Raw genomic sequence first — 18,971 nt, forward strand, 5'->3', positions numbered from 1 at the left:
CCCTACCTCACATGGATATCAAAAGGACTAAGTAATTCTTGATACTTTTTTTTTCATTTCATGTTCTTTGTTTTCATAGAACCTTACATTTCCCAAATTCCTTTATGCATCTGTAAAATGAGAGTTTCTTCTACCTTTAAAGTTCTGTGAATGCATGGATATTTACATTGTTTTTTATTCAAATAGCTTCAAGAAGAACAGCCAATTTGACTTTTTCAGTGTCCACTAAATTTCTCAGTGCAACCCTATAATTTATTTATTTTGATTTATTACAAAAATTTGAATTGTCTGTCATGCAGATTCAGACTAAAGTTGCTAAGATCAAGGAAGGGAGGGTGGTCTTTTGTTTAAAAAGGCATCTTGCCATCTGTGTTTCTGGTTGGTCTTGTGTATTTTTTTTTTAAAGACTTTGTTTTGGTTGGTGGAGGCAGGACGGAGGGGAGTTCATTATTCCTGTAAACCAGGGGTTGACAGACTTTGAGAAGGGCCTGATAATTTGTCTCTCGGGGTCTTTTTTTTTTTTTGCTATTTGCCTCTTTTAAAAAACATAACTTTATAAAAAAGTTAAAAACCATTTTCAGCAATGTAAAACCTCTACTTAACTGGAGGGCTGTACATCACAGCCAGTGAACACCAGATCTGGCCCAGAGGCCATTGTTTGCAGAGATGCCTGCTGTAGACAGTTGTTGTTCCTGCTTCATGTGAGACTGTGTTAATATGCTGATAAACCAAAGTTCTAAGAAATTTGTTGTAATTTTAAATTTCAAGATATTATATTGAAATCCTTTTTCTTCTTAATAGAACAAACACAGTGCTTCTTGATACTTCATTCTCTCCCCCACCTTTCTGCCCTGCTTTGACAAAAAGCGAAAAGTGGGTTTCTGCATCTGGCATTAGTTTTACACTCAGTCCTGTGTGGTGGCAGTTAGTATGGTAAGAGGGGTAAGAGAGGCTGATATCAGTTGAGATGGAGCTTTCTGGCCTCGGGGCTTGTGAGAGAGCGTGTGGTTTTTTTTTTTTTTTCTGTTTTTTTTTTTCATGTTCAGGAATTGTTTGTTTTTGAGATGGAGTCTCATTCTGTCTCAGGCTAGAGTGCAGTGGTGCAATCTTGACTTACCGCAATCTCTGCCACCCGGGTTCAGGTGATTCCCCTGCCTCAGCCTCCTGAGTAGCTGGGACTACAGGTGTGTGCCACCACACCTGGCTAATTTTTGTATTTTTAGTAAAGATGAGGTTATACCACGTTGGCCAGACTGGTCTTGAACTCCTGGCCTCAAGTGATCCACCCGCCTCAGCCTCCCAAAGTGCTGGGATTACAGGTGTCAGACCACTCTCGGCCTGGAATTTTTGTTTTTAGTGCATCCAAAGGGGTGGCTATTCTCTGAGTAATGAATTCACACCAGTCATCCGACCAAAGATCTGTAACCCAGAGCACCAAATCACTCATTTAAACAGTAAAGTGTTAATGTGGACATTATCTTGTTACATTATTCTCTCAGGTGTGAAACTGAGGTCAGAGGGTTCCTTGATAAACACAAATTTGGGATTTAAGACCAATGCAACAATATCTACTACATCCATAGGGATTTGTGTGTCAAGCTAACCTGAATAGTTGCTCCAGCTAACCTTCACCAAGACAATGCAGGAGATAGCAGTGTCCCCACCCCACCCTCACAGGCTTGTGTTTATCTTCTGTGGACTAAAGATCCTGGCCTTGAACCGCACCAGACGTAGCTACCATCTGGCTTGCAGCCTGTTTGTATACATATTTTAAGTAAATGGTTAACTTGCATGTTGACTTGTAGACTACTTTTTTCCCTCCACTTAGCAATATGAACATAATGATACTCTAAATCAAAGTAATTCTTATTTTCTAAACTATAAACCTTCAAATTTCTGTCTTTCTTTCTTTCTTTCTTTCTTTCTTTCTTTCTTTCTTTCTTTCTTTCTTTCTTAAGACAGGGTCTCACTCTGTTCTTTAGGCTGGAGTGCAGTGGCTCAATCACAGCTCACTGCAGCTTTGATCTCCCAGGCCCCAGTGATCCTCCCGCCTCAGCCTCCCGAGTAGCTGGGACTGTAGGTGCACGCCACCACACCTGGCTAATTTTTTTGTAGAGATAAGGTCTCACTTGGTTGCCCAGGTTGGCACATTTCTTTGTGATTACATAGGGTGGAATTTCCTAAGCTTCCCTGATAAGAATCAGTGGTCATCTAGAATGCTTATAATAGGAAGGAAAGTATTACCTTTTTTCTCCCATGTGTCAGAGGTAGGCTGGAAATTCTAGGTAATTATTTGGGAAATATAGCACCTATTTAGGATTGCAATAAGAAGTTAAGGCTCACTGACTTCCATTGTTATAATTTGATCTTCATTCAATCACTGGGTAACTGCTGCATTCAAAGCCATGCATTGTATTTTGTATCCACCTAAATATCAGAAGCACAAGTAGAACTAAGTGAACCCATTAGCATCACCTGATCATCAGATCATTTTTTAGCTGCAGAGTCATCCTTCTACCCCTGAGCCCCATAGAACAGCATACAGATGGTCCTCGACTTACGATCTTGTTATCTTCCAGTAAACCCATATCGTAAGTCAAAAATACACTTAATACATTGAACCTACCGAACATGATAGCTTAGCCTAGCCTAAGAATGTGCTTAGGGCACTGATACACCCTGCAGTTCAAAATCCCCTAACGCAAAGCCTATTTTATATTAAAGTGTTGACTATCTCTAATTTATTGAATACTAATGAGACTCAAAGTCTGGTTCTACTGAATGTGCATGGCTTTTGTACCATTGCAAAGTGATAAAGTCCTAAGTCAAGCTCTTGCAATTCAGAGACCATTTGTATGTGGGCCTCTGCTAAATGACACTTGGAAGCGATACTCTTTTGATCTAAGTGAGGATGCGGCTCTCACTTGGCTCCCTCTGTCAGGCACCAAAGTCTGAAGAATCAGCTCAATAATGAGAGGCTTGGCGGCGTGCTGTTTGGAAAACCTCAAGCTGTTCCATCTTTTTCATTTTCCAAATGGGGAAACTTGTGTTTCAGAGACTGCAACTGGCCAAAGGTCACACAGATTATTTCCTTGCTAAGATTTGGAAGATACTGCAGTATTATCAGGCGCGTCTTGATAAATCCTGAGGTGGGTTCCTTTGGAAAATGCCCTATGCATAAGCCAGCATGGGTACAGTGGATGTCAGTGGAAGATAAGGAGTTGTAAGAGCTGTGAGGCAAATATGGGGCCTTTTTATCTCTACAGCTAATCTCTGTAATTCATTGAATACTGAATGTGAAAAACAGAATGGTGGCATGCTACTCAAAGTATGGTACTACTGAATGCGCATGGCTTTCATACCATTGCAAAGTTAAAAGGTCCTAAGTCAAGCCCAGGCAAGATTCCCCAGTTCTCCTCCTCTTGTCATCCTTTACTCACCAGGTCTGTAACCCTGATGGACTAGGTCAGGGTGATCTATGATGTTCTTACCCATAAAATAGGGATTCTAATAGTATCTACTACAGTTGGGTTATGGAAATTACATAAGATGCTATATGTAAAGTGCCTAGAAATACCTGGTCATGGGACCTGCTCAATACATTTTTAGCTATTACTGTTATATTCCACAGGACATGACTGGTCATAAGCATCATGCTAGTGGCAGTTCATGGGTGATGCCCTCAGTGAAAACTGGGGCACTATCCTCCAGCATGTGTTTTATGGATTGAGCTAGAGTTCAACAAACTGGCTTGCCAGCCAAATCCAGCCCACTGTCTGCTTTTGAAAATGCAACTTTATTGGAACACAGCCATGCTCATTCACTCTTGTAGTGTTTGTGGCTGTTTTTGCCCTATGATGGCAAAGTGGTTCCACCAAAGACCATTATGACCCACAAAGCCTAAAATAGTTATCGGTTCTGTATGTAAAATTTCCAGGTCCCTACATTAAACGAGTATTTCCTGCCTGCTTCCAACAGTTAAAATGCACAGGTCCATGAATCAAGCAATACTGGCTTCTCTCAATATCATTCCCATTAACCTATCTTTAGAATTTATACTTCTGTTTCTGCAACTTTAGTCTTTGCTGGTTTGGATGTCCTGGACTTAAAAAGTTGGGGGACATGTCCACCTGGAAGTACACTGAGGGTTCCACTGAGTCTGATACTGTCTGCCACGTGGTCTCTTTGGGATTTCCACACCTGTGGAAGAGCAGGAGAGAAAAGATATATTTGTCATCCTGAGAGGCTGGGGTTACTGCTACATAATTGGGCAGAGATTTCACAGAGATAACTCAGTGTTTCCATGCTCCACAGCTCTGTAAGGGCAAGGTAACCAAGGGCTCTGAGCCCTCGAGATTGAATGTGTGGATCAGTGCACCAGGCAAGCAGCTTAGTACAGTTGAAGTAGCAGCCAAGAGCGAGGGAACTCCCAGAAGGACAGTAGAGGGTGAAGTTATTACTACAGCTGTGTGACCAGCAGCAGCAATGGGGACTAGGTAGTTCTAGTCCTGTATTGTGTTACCTAGAGATTACAGCTGGCCTCTCCCTCACAAAGTCCAGGGTGTGCATGAGTGGATCTGAATGGTGCAAGGGGTGGACTGAAGTAGACACTTTTGTTGCTGTCTCCTATGTGATTTTGGTTGCAGCTCTGGTGGACAGTTCCATGTGAGCTTAGACCTTAGCATCCCACTCCTGCACCACATGTCTCTTCACTTTCTGCTCCTGGGCCTTCTCTAAATTTGAAAGAAGTTCACCTTGTGTGCAAGTGTAGCCTGGTAACACCCAGGAGCACCCCTCAACCAGTAGGGATTGGGGCCAGTGGGCAAATGCCCCAGCCTTAGTTCTTCAGACAGAGGGGCATTCTGTCATGTTCTCAGAGGAGGAGCTGAGGCCCTGCTGCTTAGGCAACACACCCACATACTGGCATTTCCTCCTTTTTTGTGTTACTTTGTTCCCTACTCCAGTTTTTGAATATCACCTCCCAAATAAACTGTTAAATACCTGAACCCAAAGTGCTTGTCTTATCTCTTCTTTCAGAGAAACACAAACTAAAACACATTCTCATTAAGACGAGAAATAAGCATGTCTACTTTGGCTGCCTCTCTCTAGCATGGTACTGTCCTTATTTACAGATGAGATGGTCTTCTACATAGAAAACCTAAAGAAGGCCAGGTGCGGTGGTTCATGCCTGCTAATCCAGCACTGTGAGAGGCCAAGGCAGGAGGATCACTTAAGGCCAGGAGTTTGAGGCTGCAGTGAGCTGTGATCACCACTGCACTGCACTCCAGCCTGGCCCACAGAGTGAGACCCTGTCTCTACAAAAAAAGAAAGAAAAAGAAAAAGAAAGGAAAACCTAAAGAAACACAGAACAAGAGCTAGTAAAAAACTTCAACAAGTTTGCTGAGTGTAAGATTAATTTATTTAAAAATTAGTAAATTAATTTCCTTTATAATAGCAATAACCAACTAGAAACTATAATGAAAGAGAAGATTCTGTTCATCATAGCAATAAAACCATAAAACAGTAAAGCTGTAGTAGCGATAAGACCATATTAAACAATGCATAAGATCTTTAAGGAATTTTAAGACACAGGACATGATAGAAGATCTGAAAAAGGGGCACATTATCATGTTTCTGATATTGTAAAGATGTCAATTCTCCTCAAACCAATATATTCAACATAATTCAAATTAAATTTCAATGAGACTTTTCCCTCTTTTTCCTCTCAGGAACCCATCAAACTTATTTTAACATTTATATGAAAAAAAAAGATTCACAAAAATAGCTTAGTCTGATTTTGCAAAACAAAAAATAAACCCAGAGAGCCATCTGAAGACATACTAAAAAGACATAGTCATAGAAGTCATTGTGCAGGAACAATCCTAGATCAGTATAACAGGATAAAGCATTCAAAAACAGGCACATATATGCATGAATCTGAAATGTATTGACAACATGAGCTACTAAGGAAAAATGACTTATTTAATAGAGTGTTGATAAAACTGGCTCATTATGTGGACAAAAATACCTACAGACCTTTTATAGAAATTTAAAATATTAAATGTGAAAGGTAAAACCTAAGTTTAATACATAAAATTTTGTGACCTCATGAAGTTCTCTTTAAGACCCCAAAACAATGAGGCAAAACATAGATGAATTTTCTATGTAAAATGAAGGAAACATCGGCAAAGTTATCAGGTGGATGAGAAATATTAACAGGGTCCATACTGGTAAGGGATTAATTTTTTTTATTTTTTATTTTTTATTTTTTTTGAGACGGAGTCTCGCTCTGTCGCCCAGGCTGGAGTGCAGTGGCCGGATCTCAGCTCACTGCAAGCTCCGCCTCCCGGGTTTACGCCATTCTCCCGCCTCAGCCTCCCGAGTAGCTGGGACTACAGGCGCCCGCCACCTCGCCCGGCTAGTTTTTTGTATTTTTTAGTAGAGACGAGGTTTCACCATGTTAGCCAGGATGGTCTCGATCTCCTGACCTCGTGATCCGCCCGTCTCGGCCTCCCAAAGTGCTGGGATTACAGGCTTGAGCCACCGCGCCCGGCCGGGATTAATATTTAAACAATACAAGGAAGTTGTAACAAACAATAAAAAAGACCTTGACCCAGCAGAGAAATAGGCAATAAACAAAAACATCCTTGTTTCCCATTAGATCAAATTGTAAGATGTTAAAGATTTGATAGGTAATTTACAAAGAGAAACCCCAGTGACTAGGTGAAAGGATGGATATTCAACTTTATTGGGAATCTGAGAGATGCAAAATAAAATGAGGTCTCACTTTTGAAACATTCCATTTAGCACAGATGAAGAAGCTAGATGGTACCAGTGCTGGTGAGAGTATGGCTAAATCCAGTTTTCTCATGTATGTAGTGGAATTGTAGGCTGGTGCAGTCATTCTGGAGGGCAACCTAATCGTTCTGGGTAGAGTATATGCCTGGGATTTAGCACTCCAACTTCTGTTATATACCCACCGAGAAACTTATGAAAAGTCAATAAGCGAATTTACAAAGATTCGGGTTTTTTTGTTTGTTTGTTTTTGAGACAGAGTCTCACCCTGACACCCAGGCTGGAATGCAGTTCAGTGGTGCAATTTTGGCTCACTGCAATCTCTGCCTCCTGTTCAAGCAATTCTCCTGCCTCAGCCTCCCTAGCTGCTGGGACTACAGGCACGCACCACCACGCCTGGCTAATTTTTTGTATTTTTAGTAGAGATGGGGTTTCGCCATGTTGGTCAGGCTGGTCGTGAACTCCTGGCCTCAAGTGATCCACCCACCTCAGCCTCCCAAAGTGCTGGGATTACAGGCTTGAGCCACCGCGCCCAGCCCAAATACTTAGAAATAGAATTAGGGCCAACCATTCTGCTATAGTAATGGATACTATGTAAAATGTGGCTGCATGCTAGGAAGTACTACACAATCAACAGGATAACTTACTGGAGCTACACACTGCAGAAGAAACCACACCTTAATAAAAGCATTGTAAGAAAAAAAAAGGTCTATGGTATAAATCTATTTATTTAAACACACAAACAGGATTTTTCTACATATCCAAAATTACAAGAATGGGTCCCTATGAGGGCAATGGCAGAAATGGGTAGTCTGGAGATGAAGGAGAGCATGTAATGGTGGATAAGATAAAATGCCCAAAGCATTTATTGGGGCTGTGAGAAGCATATGGCACAATACACATAAAGGGACCTTCAAAAATATAAATTGCGTTGGGAGGCCGAGGTGGGCGGATCACGAGGTCAGGAGATCAAGACAGTCCTGGCTAACATGGTGAAAGCCCGTCTCTACTAAAAATACAAAAACAAAATTGGCCAGGTGTGGAGTCGGGCGCCTGTAGTCCCAGCTACTGGGGAGGCTGAGGCGGGAGAAAAGCATGAGCCTGGGAGGCGGAGCTTGCGGTGAGCGGAGATCGCGCCACTGCACTCCAGCCTGGGTGCCAGAGCGAGACTCCGTCTCAAAAACAAACGAAAATATATACACACACACACACACACACACACACAAATTGTTATGTACTCAGAATGTATTGTATTGACAATCTTAATGGTAAAAAAGAATTATTGACTAAGAAACTGCTTTGGTTTATATAAAGGCTGAACAGATTTTGCTTGGTCTTATTCAAAGGAAGGGATTTCAAGATAAATCAGGCAACATATAATGGCCTGAACATGAAAACATTTTTATTTTGAACTCAGCATGAAACTTGGAGGATTGCTTTTCAAACCTTTAAAATCTTATGCTTTGATCAAATGAAAACAAATGTGTATTCTTCATTTAAAGAACAGACTAGCATAAAATAAATAAGGCATTAGAAAATTTCATCATGTGTTTCTAGTTTTGTTTTTTCTTAAGTTCAAAGACTGGACTCAGATTAAACAGACAATAGTGAATAACTTTTGAACCTGCAACTGCACATTCAACTTAATGGTATGTTCAGATTTGTTTGATAAGCTAATAGACTGATCAGGATAAATAAAACAATTTATGTTGATAGCATTAGCTCTATGACCATTCAATACATCTCTTTAGAACTGAAGTTCATAGGCATTTGGATTTTCTGGGAGCACTGGCTGCCTCCACTGCTTAATGAATACTGCATTTCTCAAAGCCGTTTTGTTTTTCAAGCTACTGATATCTTTTAACTATTACTTATAAATAGAAAATAGCTTATATTTTCAAGGTAGCTCTTACCATGATCCTTCGATTTTCTTGGGTGACCAAATACTCCCAATGCTTCCTCCATTTGGCAGGGTCATGGTGAAAGGGGCAGCATATCCAATGTTCTCATCTGTCTGGATGCAGCAGAGCTCAAGTGGCTTATAATAATACTACCATGTCAACGGCATGCCCTTACCTTCTTAACACTTACATGGTGTGGTAAGGGACCACTGGTCGTTTTATGTACATCTTTGAGTTGACCCTTTCCCCAATAGTATTAGATCTTTCTTTTTTAAATGCAAACACCAACTTGAACCAGATAAATATTTCTTTTAATCTGTAAAAGAACCAGCACAGTTCGCAAGAGAAAAAACACAGATGATCTGTATGAAAAATCAAACCCTTACGGAACTGTAAGATTGATGCCACTTTCACTTACAAATATGAATCTTCTCCATCAAAGGTTGTTTTTTCCTTTAAGAGATGAGTGGTGGTCTGTGATTTTTCTGAAAATGTTGGCCTTGTTCTACTGTCTTGAAACTTAAATTTATATCCACTAAAACATCTCTACCTCTTAACGTTTTCATTTACTGCTTTTTTTTTGTTTTTGAGACAGGGTCTCTGTCACCAAGGCTGGAGTATAGTGGCAAGCACCACCATGCCCGGCTGATTTCTCTATTTTTTGTAGAGACGGGGTTTTTGCCATGTTGCCCAGGCTGGTGTTTACTGCTTTTTGAAGTCGAGAAGAAACTCTAAGAAATCCTGTCTTCTGTGAAGCAGTATCTGAGATTCAGCAGTTTCTTCATTTTTGTGCATAATTTTCTTCTGTTTAAATTTAAATAAAATAAACACTTTTACGAAAAGTTCTGTTTGCAGGTGGACAAATGGGTACTTATAAATTTGGTTTTAATTTGACTTGGTATAAATGTTCTGAAAAATTATTTGGTAATATATGTCAAGACCATGTGTTCATAAAGTAACCTAAGTATTACATTTCCAGATACTTCTCTATACAGAATTCCATGAAGACATAACCAGATATGTGAAAAAAAAATTTATGTTGACATATGTTAGTCATGGCATTAGAGGTAATAATAAAAAATGCGAACAATCTAAATGTCCAATAACAGGGCAGATGTATTTTGGGTAATTCATATGTATTAAAAACGTATAACTTACGAATTGACATGGATCACATATTCGTATATTCTATGTATTTTTTAATTTTAGAGACAGGGTCTCACTCAGTTGTCCAGGCTGAAATGCAGTGGTAGGGTGATCGTAGCTCATGTAACCTTGAATTCCTGGGCTCAAGCGATCCTTCCGCTTCAGTTGCATAGCTGGGAATGCAGGCGTGTACCACTATGCCCAGATAAGTTATTTTTATAGAGACAGAGTCTCGCTATGTTGCCCAGGCTGGCCTTGAACTCCTGGCCTCAAGCAATTTTTCTGCCTCAGTCTCCCAAAGGTCTGGGATTACAGTTATGAACCACTGTGTCCGGCCTTCATAAATAATATTAATTTATACTGATTCACTCTGTATCCATTAATAGAAATCAGGGTTTCATGGAATGTTTATGATACAATATGAAGTGAAAAAGCAGTACACAAAACTGTACAAATAATAGCCCAATTTTGAAATACAAACACAGAAGACTTTTAAGTAAGTTTTGAGTTATTATTTGGCAACATAAGTCTCCTTTATTTACCTTTCAAATTTGCAGTTGTCAAGAATTCCTTTCCTTTTTGCTGATTCAACAGATTGTAACTTGCTGAGCAAGTCACTGGGCTAGGTACTATACCTCCTTCCATTTGTAATGGACATTTCAGCTTTAAAGTGCTTTCATACATATATGTTCTTACTGCGCAAGCAAAATCCTATGAGGGAGACAAGTATTGATTTTCCCATTTGACAAATGAGGAAATAGTCTTCAGAGAAACTGGACCAGTTGTCTTGGCATAATCACATGACTAGTAAGTACAGAGTGGGGACCGGAGATTTAGCCTAGTGCTGTTTTCTTTATGCTTTTAAACTTACCTGTTTTATGGGTGGTCTACATAGAGTCACCATGTGGCACAACTCCACGGAGCCCCATTTGTAGTATCTTAAGGGGATGGAATCCCTTAGGGTTGAACACTGTGTGATCATACATAGTGCATAATGTGGGCACCTTGCCCATGTGGCACTTCAGTGTATGCCTGCTGGTTTTCGTCTACCAGTGTCTGCATTTCTTTGCCTGCAGGCTTGCTCAGAAGCCGGCAAAGGCTGCTTTGTCTATTGTATGTGCTAGGGAATTACTACCATTATCCCAGAGTGGTCTTCCAACCAAAGTCCTGGCCCTCAGCTGGGATAAGTCTGAATTGTTTGTTCCAGTTTTTCCTACACTGTTTCTCAGCATTTTACCACAAGAATTAGGCTTTGGCAGCCTATACTGTTATGTAGCTAGATGACACGCCTTTACTGGCACCTTCTCTTCTTCTCCCCGTCTTTGCCACTCCACTATCCCTATTGCCTACACCTCTCAAATAAACCACCTGTCCTGGAATCTTCATTTCAGGAAAATACAAACAAAAATGCCATAAATGACAGCCTGTGCTTAAAGGCTAATTGGGTACCTGAAATGTGTAGCTGGTGTAATAAACAGAGAAATGTGCCAATTAATGTCGTTTTCGGACATAGAGAACAAAGTCTCATGATAAAAGGCACATTACCTGTTACAACTTAGAAAACAGACAACTCTCACATCTGCTACTATATCAAGTTTTTATTAAGAAGTAAAGTGCTCAGTATTACACATTAATAACATTCTTGATTGTCGAGAAAGACTTGCATATGTAACATCTTTTTAATAATACCAGTACACAGGGAAAGATAATAGGGAAGAGATGAGGGGGGAATTCTCCATGACTAAAGAAGAAAAATATATGTAATTTATGGGTAGAAAGGAGGAATTCTGCAAAATTTTGCAAGTGAAATGAAAATGGTATAATAAAAGTATCATAAAAAGACTTTCTAGTGACCATAACTGATATACGGCACATGGTCGGTACACATGGATACCACATAATAGTTGCGCTTCAAATTGAAGTTTGTTTACATGTAACAACATGGTACATATACATAAATATGTACAGTCAATATCCCTGGAATGCAAACTTTAGTATGTAGTAATAAAGAACTTTGTGTAGCATATTCAAGAGAAAGTAAAGATAGGGATGAAGCCATGAGGAAAAAACTTAACAGAAACCCAGTATGTTTCACTTTCGAACTGGAAAGGCCTATTTGCTCATGTTCTCATTGGAGATTGGACTGACATTCTACCAGTTAAATGAACAACTTGTGAATTTAAAATATAGCATTAAACGACAGGATTCTCTTGGTTCTCCAGGTGAGGGTTATTCAACAGCACTGCATGCTCTTCTGCTTATTAGCTCTCAAAATGTCACCTTACTCAACATTTCTGTAAACAATTTTTTTTTTTGAGAAATAGATTTCTCCCCATAAATTTGGGTGAGACCCTCTCATAAAGAAAACAGTGTTGCTAACTCAAATTTTGGCTGATACTGTCTAATGCATGAACTTTCAATACCAAAACCTCTTTCTTATTAGATTGAGCTCCATTTGGATTATACATTCTAGTTTTGAAACACAGGATCAAGAATACTTGAGTACTGTATTTTTTATTTTTGCATTTTTTGTGGAGATGGGGTTTCGCCACATTGCCCACGTTGGTCTTGAACTCCTGGGCTCAAGTGATTTGCCTGCCTCGGCCTCCCAAAGGGCTGGGATTACAGGCGTGAGCCGACATACCTGACTGAGTACTATATTCTTAAAATAATTTAAAACCAAATGCTTTATGGATTTCAAAACTTTCTTAAGATTTTGCTTAAAATGAACATAATTGTTGAATTAAAACTTTCAGTGCATACTAAAAACTTAGTAACTTGTTCTTACTAGATTCGTTATAACATTAAACTCAGTTGCAAATGAGTAGAGCCACATGGGAAAAAGAACATGTAGACTGGCCGGGCGCGGTGGCTCAAGCCTGTAATACTAGCACTTTGGGAGGCCGAGACGGGCAGATCACGAGGTCAGGAGATCGAGACCATCCTGGTTAACACGGTGAAACCCCGTCTCTACTAAAATACAAAACTAGCCGGGCGAGGTGGCGGGCGCCTGTAGTCCCAGCTACTTGGGAGGCTGAGGCAGGAGAATGGCGTAAACCCGGGAGGCAGAGCTTGCAGTGAGCTGAGATCCGGCCACTGCACTCCAGCCTGGGCGACAGAGCGAGACTCTGCCTCAAAAAAGAAAAAAAAAAAAAAGAGAACATGTAGATCAATCTTTATGCTAAACTAACCATTAAAAGAAATTAAACTTAGTGACAACTTAGGGCTCCCTCCAATTCTCCTGTGTTATGGTTAGAGATGCCATTTTATCCTATAACTGACCTTTGGTGGTTTTACTCAGCTTATTCAAATTAGAGCCAAAATAATGTAAAAATTAAGTGATACAGGTAGTCCCACAGACATCAGATATGATAAACTTACAAAAAAGCACAGTATTTAACATTCATCTTAACCATTCACACAGATTCTATCCTAATGACTACATACCCATTCTATGATTTGGAGTTCTGTTCCATTTTATCTTTTAGAAAAGTTTACCCCAGGAAGGTAGTTGAAATAAAAGGCTCCTTTCTTAAAAGAAAACTATGTATTAAGCTCATGAACTATGCCAGAGCGGAAAGGAATGCCCCATTCTCCTTCACACACTTGGAAAAAAATAACAATACTGATTTTTGTGACTGGAAATGAAACTCAGAAGCCCTTTGACAGTTTTCTAGCTTTAAAAGGCTACTTCATTGTCAACTGAGAAGACTCAGGCATGGTGGCAACTGGGCGCACCACTCAATACACTTCACGAAGATTTTTTTTTCTGTACTCAGTATTTACACCTAGATTTCTTATATGAGAAAAAGAAAAACAAATCTTTGAACCATGGGTAAAGTTTATATAAAATAAATTAAAGTGCAGAAGGTTAGCAATCGGTCACAAAGACTTGCATCCTATGGTGGTCAGGGCATATAAATAGTGTGCTTGTTACAGCAACTCAGGACAGCTGCTTCCTCACTTATTAGAAACACACATACTAACACACACATATCATACGTGGACATTAGAACTCCCATTTCCACCTGCACCTTCCATGCCTTCTGTAGACTGGGAGGAAGATGGGCGGGAGCTTCTGGGGAGAGGTTGACCATTGAGTCCCACTGGCGTGCCTAAACCATGACTGATCTGGGAAGCTGCATCATCGGATTCCCAGCGTTCCAACTCTTCACGCACTAGCTGTTCCATCTGTTCCCTATGGATTTCACTGTCATGACCCAGCCTTTCATCCTAGAAAGGGAAAAATAAACCAGGGTATTGTGGGCAGTAGAAGGAAATGCGTTAGGAAGTCCAGGGACCAAATAATGTGCAGTTTGGTAAGGCCGCAGATTTACAGCATATAATAGCAAATCTCAGAGTTGCTGGAGTAATTTTTCACTTAATTCTACCCTGCAGTGAAGGCAGGACCATTAGCATATGGAGTATTAAGAAGGTAACATCTCCAGATTATAATTTTACCTGTAGTTATGAAGATAAACATCCCAGCGTAAGGGTTAGACAATAAGACTACCTTGATGTTTTATAGAAAGATATCTTATAGAAAGAGTGTTTCTGTTTCAGAGAGAAAAAAAATCTGAAAATGCGAGTAAATGGAAACATCATTGTGAATTTCTATAAATGTCAATCTTTTTTTTTACTCTTCTTCACTACTTCACATACAACTGTCACCAACATATGTTTTCATTAATAACACCATGCTCAGCAGTGGTGCTTTCAGCTCATGACTACTGACCTCGGCTACCCCATCCAGCAGCCTTCCCAGCACCTCCCTCCTCTTCAGTTTGGCTCGCTCCATAATCTCCAGCTTCACGATCACAGCGTCGATCTTGGACACTATGCTGCCAATGGAATGCTCCATCCGGTCCACTCGTCTCACCAGGCTGCAAGGAAAACACGGTACAGAGAGACAAAGCGCTTGTCATTCATTGTCTTTTCAGCCTCATTGGCTTTTCAAATGGAAGTGCTAAGATTTTTTTCTTAAGCAACACAATCATTTGAAACACTTTCTAAACTGTCTCAAGCTTTACAGATTAAACTCTTGGATGCTGCTGGAGGAAGTGTTAACTGGAACAACTTTCCTGCAAGTCAGCACATATCAGAAGTCTTAAGAATGTACACCTAACCCTTTATTTAGACATTCTATTTTTAGAACATTTTCTAAAGGAAAATTTTCTAAGTATATGTGTAATTTTTGGCTATAAAAGAGTGCTGCTTCTTAATAGCGGATCACTGAAAAATGGCTACATGAAACAACCAATGGGGGGGTGGGGCATGGTGGCTCATGCCTGTAATCCTGGCACTATGGGAGGCGGAAGTGGGCAGATTGCTTGAGGCCAGGAGTTTGAGCCAGCCTGGGCAGGATGGCAAAACTTCATCTCTAAAAATTCTAAAAAACAGATGGGCATGGTGGCATGTGCCTGTACTCCCAGCTACTTGGGAGGCTGAGGTGGAAGGATCACCTGAGCCTTGGGAGGTTGAGGCTGCAGTGAGCCGTGATCATTCCACCGCACTCCTGCACTCCAGCCTGGGTGACAGAGTGAGACCCAATCTCAAAAGCAAAAACAAAAACAAACAAACAAACACCCAACAACTGATAGGAAATTAAATAATCATTGCTCATCCATAGAATAAAATTCTAAGGAGACATCAGACATTATACTGTGGCAGACTATTTAATGAAATAGAATTAGGTTCACAATATGTTAAATAAAGCTTGAAAAACAGTATGAAAACAGCATGTTCACTTATAATTCTATTATTTTGAACTTAAAAAATGTATACAAATACTTTCCAAAATTTTAAGCTGAAGACAACCTCTGCAATGGTGGCAAGAGGGTTCTGTAGACTCTCTCTTTAGTGGAACAACTGTAACTGTTGAAAATTATTTTTTAAAACTCAAATATTTAAAATTTCTAGAAACTTTTAAGGGCATACAGCAAATGAAAAAGCATTTATTCAAGAAAATCTACTAAATGTTAGTATGAAGAGATTCTGTGGCATTGAAGCCAAAATCTGAGCCTTCTCTCCTGTCCCCAGCTCATGTGATAGAAGCACAACTTCACATGGGTGCAGCTAAGAGCACAGGGCTCCCTCCTCCCCCAGCTTCTAGTCCAGGGCTACATTATCTCCCAGGGAGAGGCAGGCTGCCAGCATGTCTCATCCTAACATTTCCACTCTTTTTCTTTTTTTTGAGACAGAGTCTTGCTCTGTCACCCAGGCTGAAGTGCAGTGGCGCAATCTTGGCTCACTGCAACTTCTGCCTCGCAGGTTCAAGCAATTCTCCTGCCTCAGCCTCCTGAGTAGCTGGGACTACAGGTGTGTGCCACCATGCCCAGCTAATTTTTGTATTTTTTAAGTAGAGATGGGGTTTCACCATGTTGGCCAGGTTGATCTCGAACTCCTGACTTCAGGCGATCCGCCTGCCTTGGTCTTCCAAAGTGCACGTGAGCCACCGTGCCCGGCTTTCTCACCCTTGTTTAAAAAAAAGTTTTTTAAAGTTTTTTTTCTTTAAATAGAGACAAAGTCTCACTATGTTGCCCAGGTTGGTCTTGAACTCCTAACGTCAAGTGATACCCCTGCCTTGGCATCCCATAGTGCTAGGAATAAAGACATGAGCCACCATGCCCAGCCTCAATGTTCCTACTCTTTTTTTTTTTTGAGACAGGTTTGCCCAGGCTGGAGGTACAATCTTGACTCACTGCAACCTCTGCCTCCCAGGTTCAGGCAATCCTCCCACTTCAGTCTCCCAAGTAGCTGGGATTACAGGTATGCACAACCACACCCAGTTAATTTTTCTATTTCTTGTAGAGATGAGGGTCTCACCATGTTGCACAGGCTGGTCCTGAACTCCTGGCTCAAGCAATCCTCCCACCTTGACCTTCCAAAGTGCTAGGATTACAGGCGTGAGCCACTGTACCCAGCCTGCTCCCACTCTTAAATACATGATACAGAGGTTCTAATCCTGGTAAGAGTGGCTAAGAGGTATGGGGCTCTCTTCCACTCAGTTCCCACTTGTAAGGTAGAGTTTCCATGCCAGAAGAAGCAAGGTGAGAAAATCAGAGGCTGCCATCTGAGCCCAATGACTTGTTCATAAAGCAGGATGTCACAGAGAGGTGGGCCACTGTCCCTGGCTCTGTAAAGCAGTGGCACAGTTTTGCTCATGGGGAGACACAGGTCATAGGAATACAGAGCTCTCTTCAAGTGAACTGACTTTATTTGGAACAAAGTGTGAGGAAATTAAAGACTAAGGATGCTCTTGAAAACAATAGAGATTGTGCGGATAAGCATTTAGGAGGAATCTGGTAGCCTCATGAGATCAAGAAGTTACCTGCTAGTTCACCGGAGAGAACCAGGAAAAGAGACAGCTAAGAAGACGGTTAAAGACTGGCCTCAGGGGCCAGGCGTGGTGGTGCATGTCTGTAATCCCAGCCCTTTGTGAGGCTGAGGTGGGTGGACTGCTTGAACTCAGGAGTTTGAGACCAGCTGGGGCAACATGGTGAAACCCCATCTCTACAAAAAATACAAAAATTAACCGGGCATGGTGGTGTGTACCTGTAGTCCTAGCTACTTGAGAAGCTGAGGTGGGAAGATTGCTTGAGCCTGAGAGGTTGAGGCTGCAGTGAGCTGAGATTGCACCACTGCATTCTAGCTTGGGCAACAGAGTGAGACTCTGTTTCAAAAACAAACAAACAAACAAATAAACAAACACAACTGGCCTCTAAAACTAGCCCTGCAAAGAGGCCTGAATTTCAGTGGATCAGACTGTGGAGCAAATTATATCCCAAGGCATTTTTGAAAACAATAGACCAATCAGTAAACAATGAAATGTAATAACTGGGTCTAATACCCACAGAGGCAGAAGGTATAACAGAAAGGTCAGAGACAGTCAATGAGTACCCTGCTAAAACCACTGTCTTCCCAGAGTGACTACGTACATGGCCACAGCTGTACCCTCTAAGGAATAATGTCAGAGGCAGATACTGTGGGGAAACAGACTGTATGAAAAAGTAAACAAGCAAAGAGCAATAAAAACAAGTCCTGGGGAGAAATGGGAATCACTATACAGAGTTCCTACAATATATTATCTAACATGTCCAATCTTTAACAACAACAACAACAACAACAACAAAACACACACACAACACACACACACACACACACAAACAGGAAAATGTTCCCATACACAAGAAAAAAAAAAAAAGACAACTGAAACTGTCTTTGAGAGGGCTCAGATGTCAGACTTAGCAGACAAAGACCTGAAGGTACCTATTATAAATATACTCAAAGAGATTAATACAAACAAATAATAAAAAAATCCCATTATGGTTAAAGAAATAAAGCAGGCTGGGTCCAGCGGCTTATGCCTGTAATCCCAGCACTTTGGGAGGCTGAGCAGGGAGGATCACTTGAGCCTAGGAGTTTGAGACCAGCCTGGGCAACTTAGACCCCATCTCTACAAAAAATAAAAATTAGCTGGGTACAGTGGCTCATGCCTATAGTCTCAGGTACTTGGGAGGCTGAGGTGGGAGGGTTGCTTGAGCTCAGGAGTTCGAGGCTGCAGTGAGCTACGATCATGCCACTGCACTCTAGCCTGGGTGACAGAGAGAGACCCCATCTCTTAAAAAAAAAAAAGGAAGCTATGATAACATTGTCTCATCAAATACAGGATATCATCAAACACAGAATAAAAAGATAGAGATTGCTAAAAAGAACCAAATGGAAATTCTGGAGTTGAAAAGTATAATAAATAAAAAATTCAGGCTAAGTGCAGTGGCTCATACCTGTGATCCCAGCACTTTGGGAGGCCGAGGTGGGAGGATCACTTGAGGCCAGGAGTTTGAGACCAACCTGGACAACATAACAAGATGCCATCTCTACAAATTTTTAAAAAAAAAATTAGCCAGGCATGGCAGCATATGCCTGTAGTCCTAGCTACTTGGGAGGTTGAGGCAGGAGGATCATTTGAGCCCAGGTGTTCAGGCTGTAGAGAGCCATGATCACACCACTGTACTCCAGCCTGGGTTACAGAGTGAGACCCTGTCTCTATAAATTAATTAATTAATTAATTAACTAGAGGAGCTCAACAAAGATTTGAGCAAGCTGACAGAAGAACAAATCAGTGAACTT

At 40.9% G+C, this 18,971-nt stretch overlaps 1 protein-coding gene across 1 annotated transcript in view; it reads right to left on the bottom strand.

Annotated features, from left to right (window-relative positions):
- Positions 1-13,665: 13,665 nt before the first annotated feature.
- The window catches only part of PKD2 (polycystin 2, transient receptor potential cation channel), a 69,480-nt gene continuing 64,174 nt past the window's right edge, over positions 13,666-18,971 (bottom strand). Inside the window, exons 15-16 of the mRNA XM_017895923.1 lie at positions 14,578-14,725; positions 13,666-14,075 (exon numbers count right to left, since the gene is read on the bottom strand). Of these exons, the coding sequence (XP_017751412.1) occupies positions 13,839-14,075; positions 14,578-14,725 (385 nt within the window). The 3' untranslated portion in view covers positions 13,666-13,838. The remainder of the gene's footprint in view (positions 14,076-14,577; positions 14,726-18,971) is intronic.

Source organism: Rhinopithecus bieti, unplaced genomic scaffold, assembly GCF_001698545.2.
Source record: "Rhinopithecus bieti isolate Rb0 unplaced genomic scaffold, ASM169854v2 scaffold_28300, whole genome shotgun sequence".
NCBI classification, from domain to species: domain Eukaryota; kingdom Metazoa; phylum Chordata; class Mammalia; order Primates; family Cercopithecidae; genus Rhinopithecus; species Rhinopithecus bieti.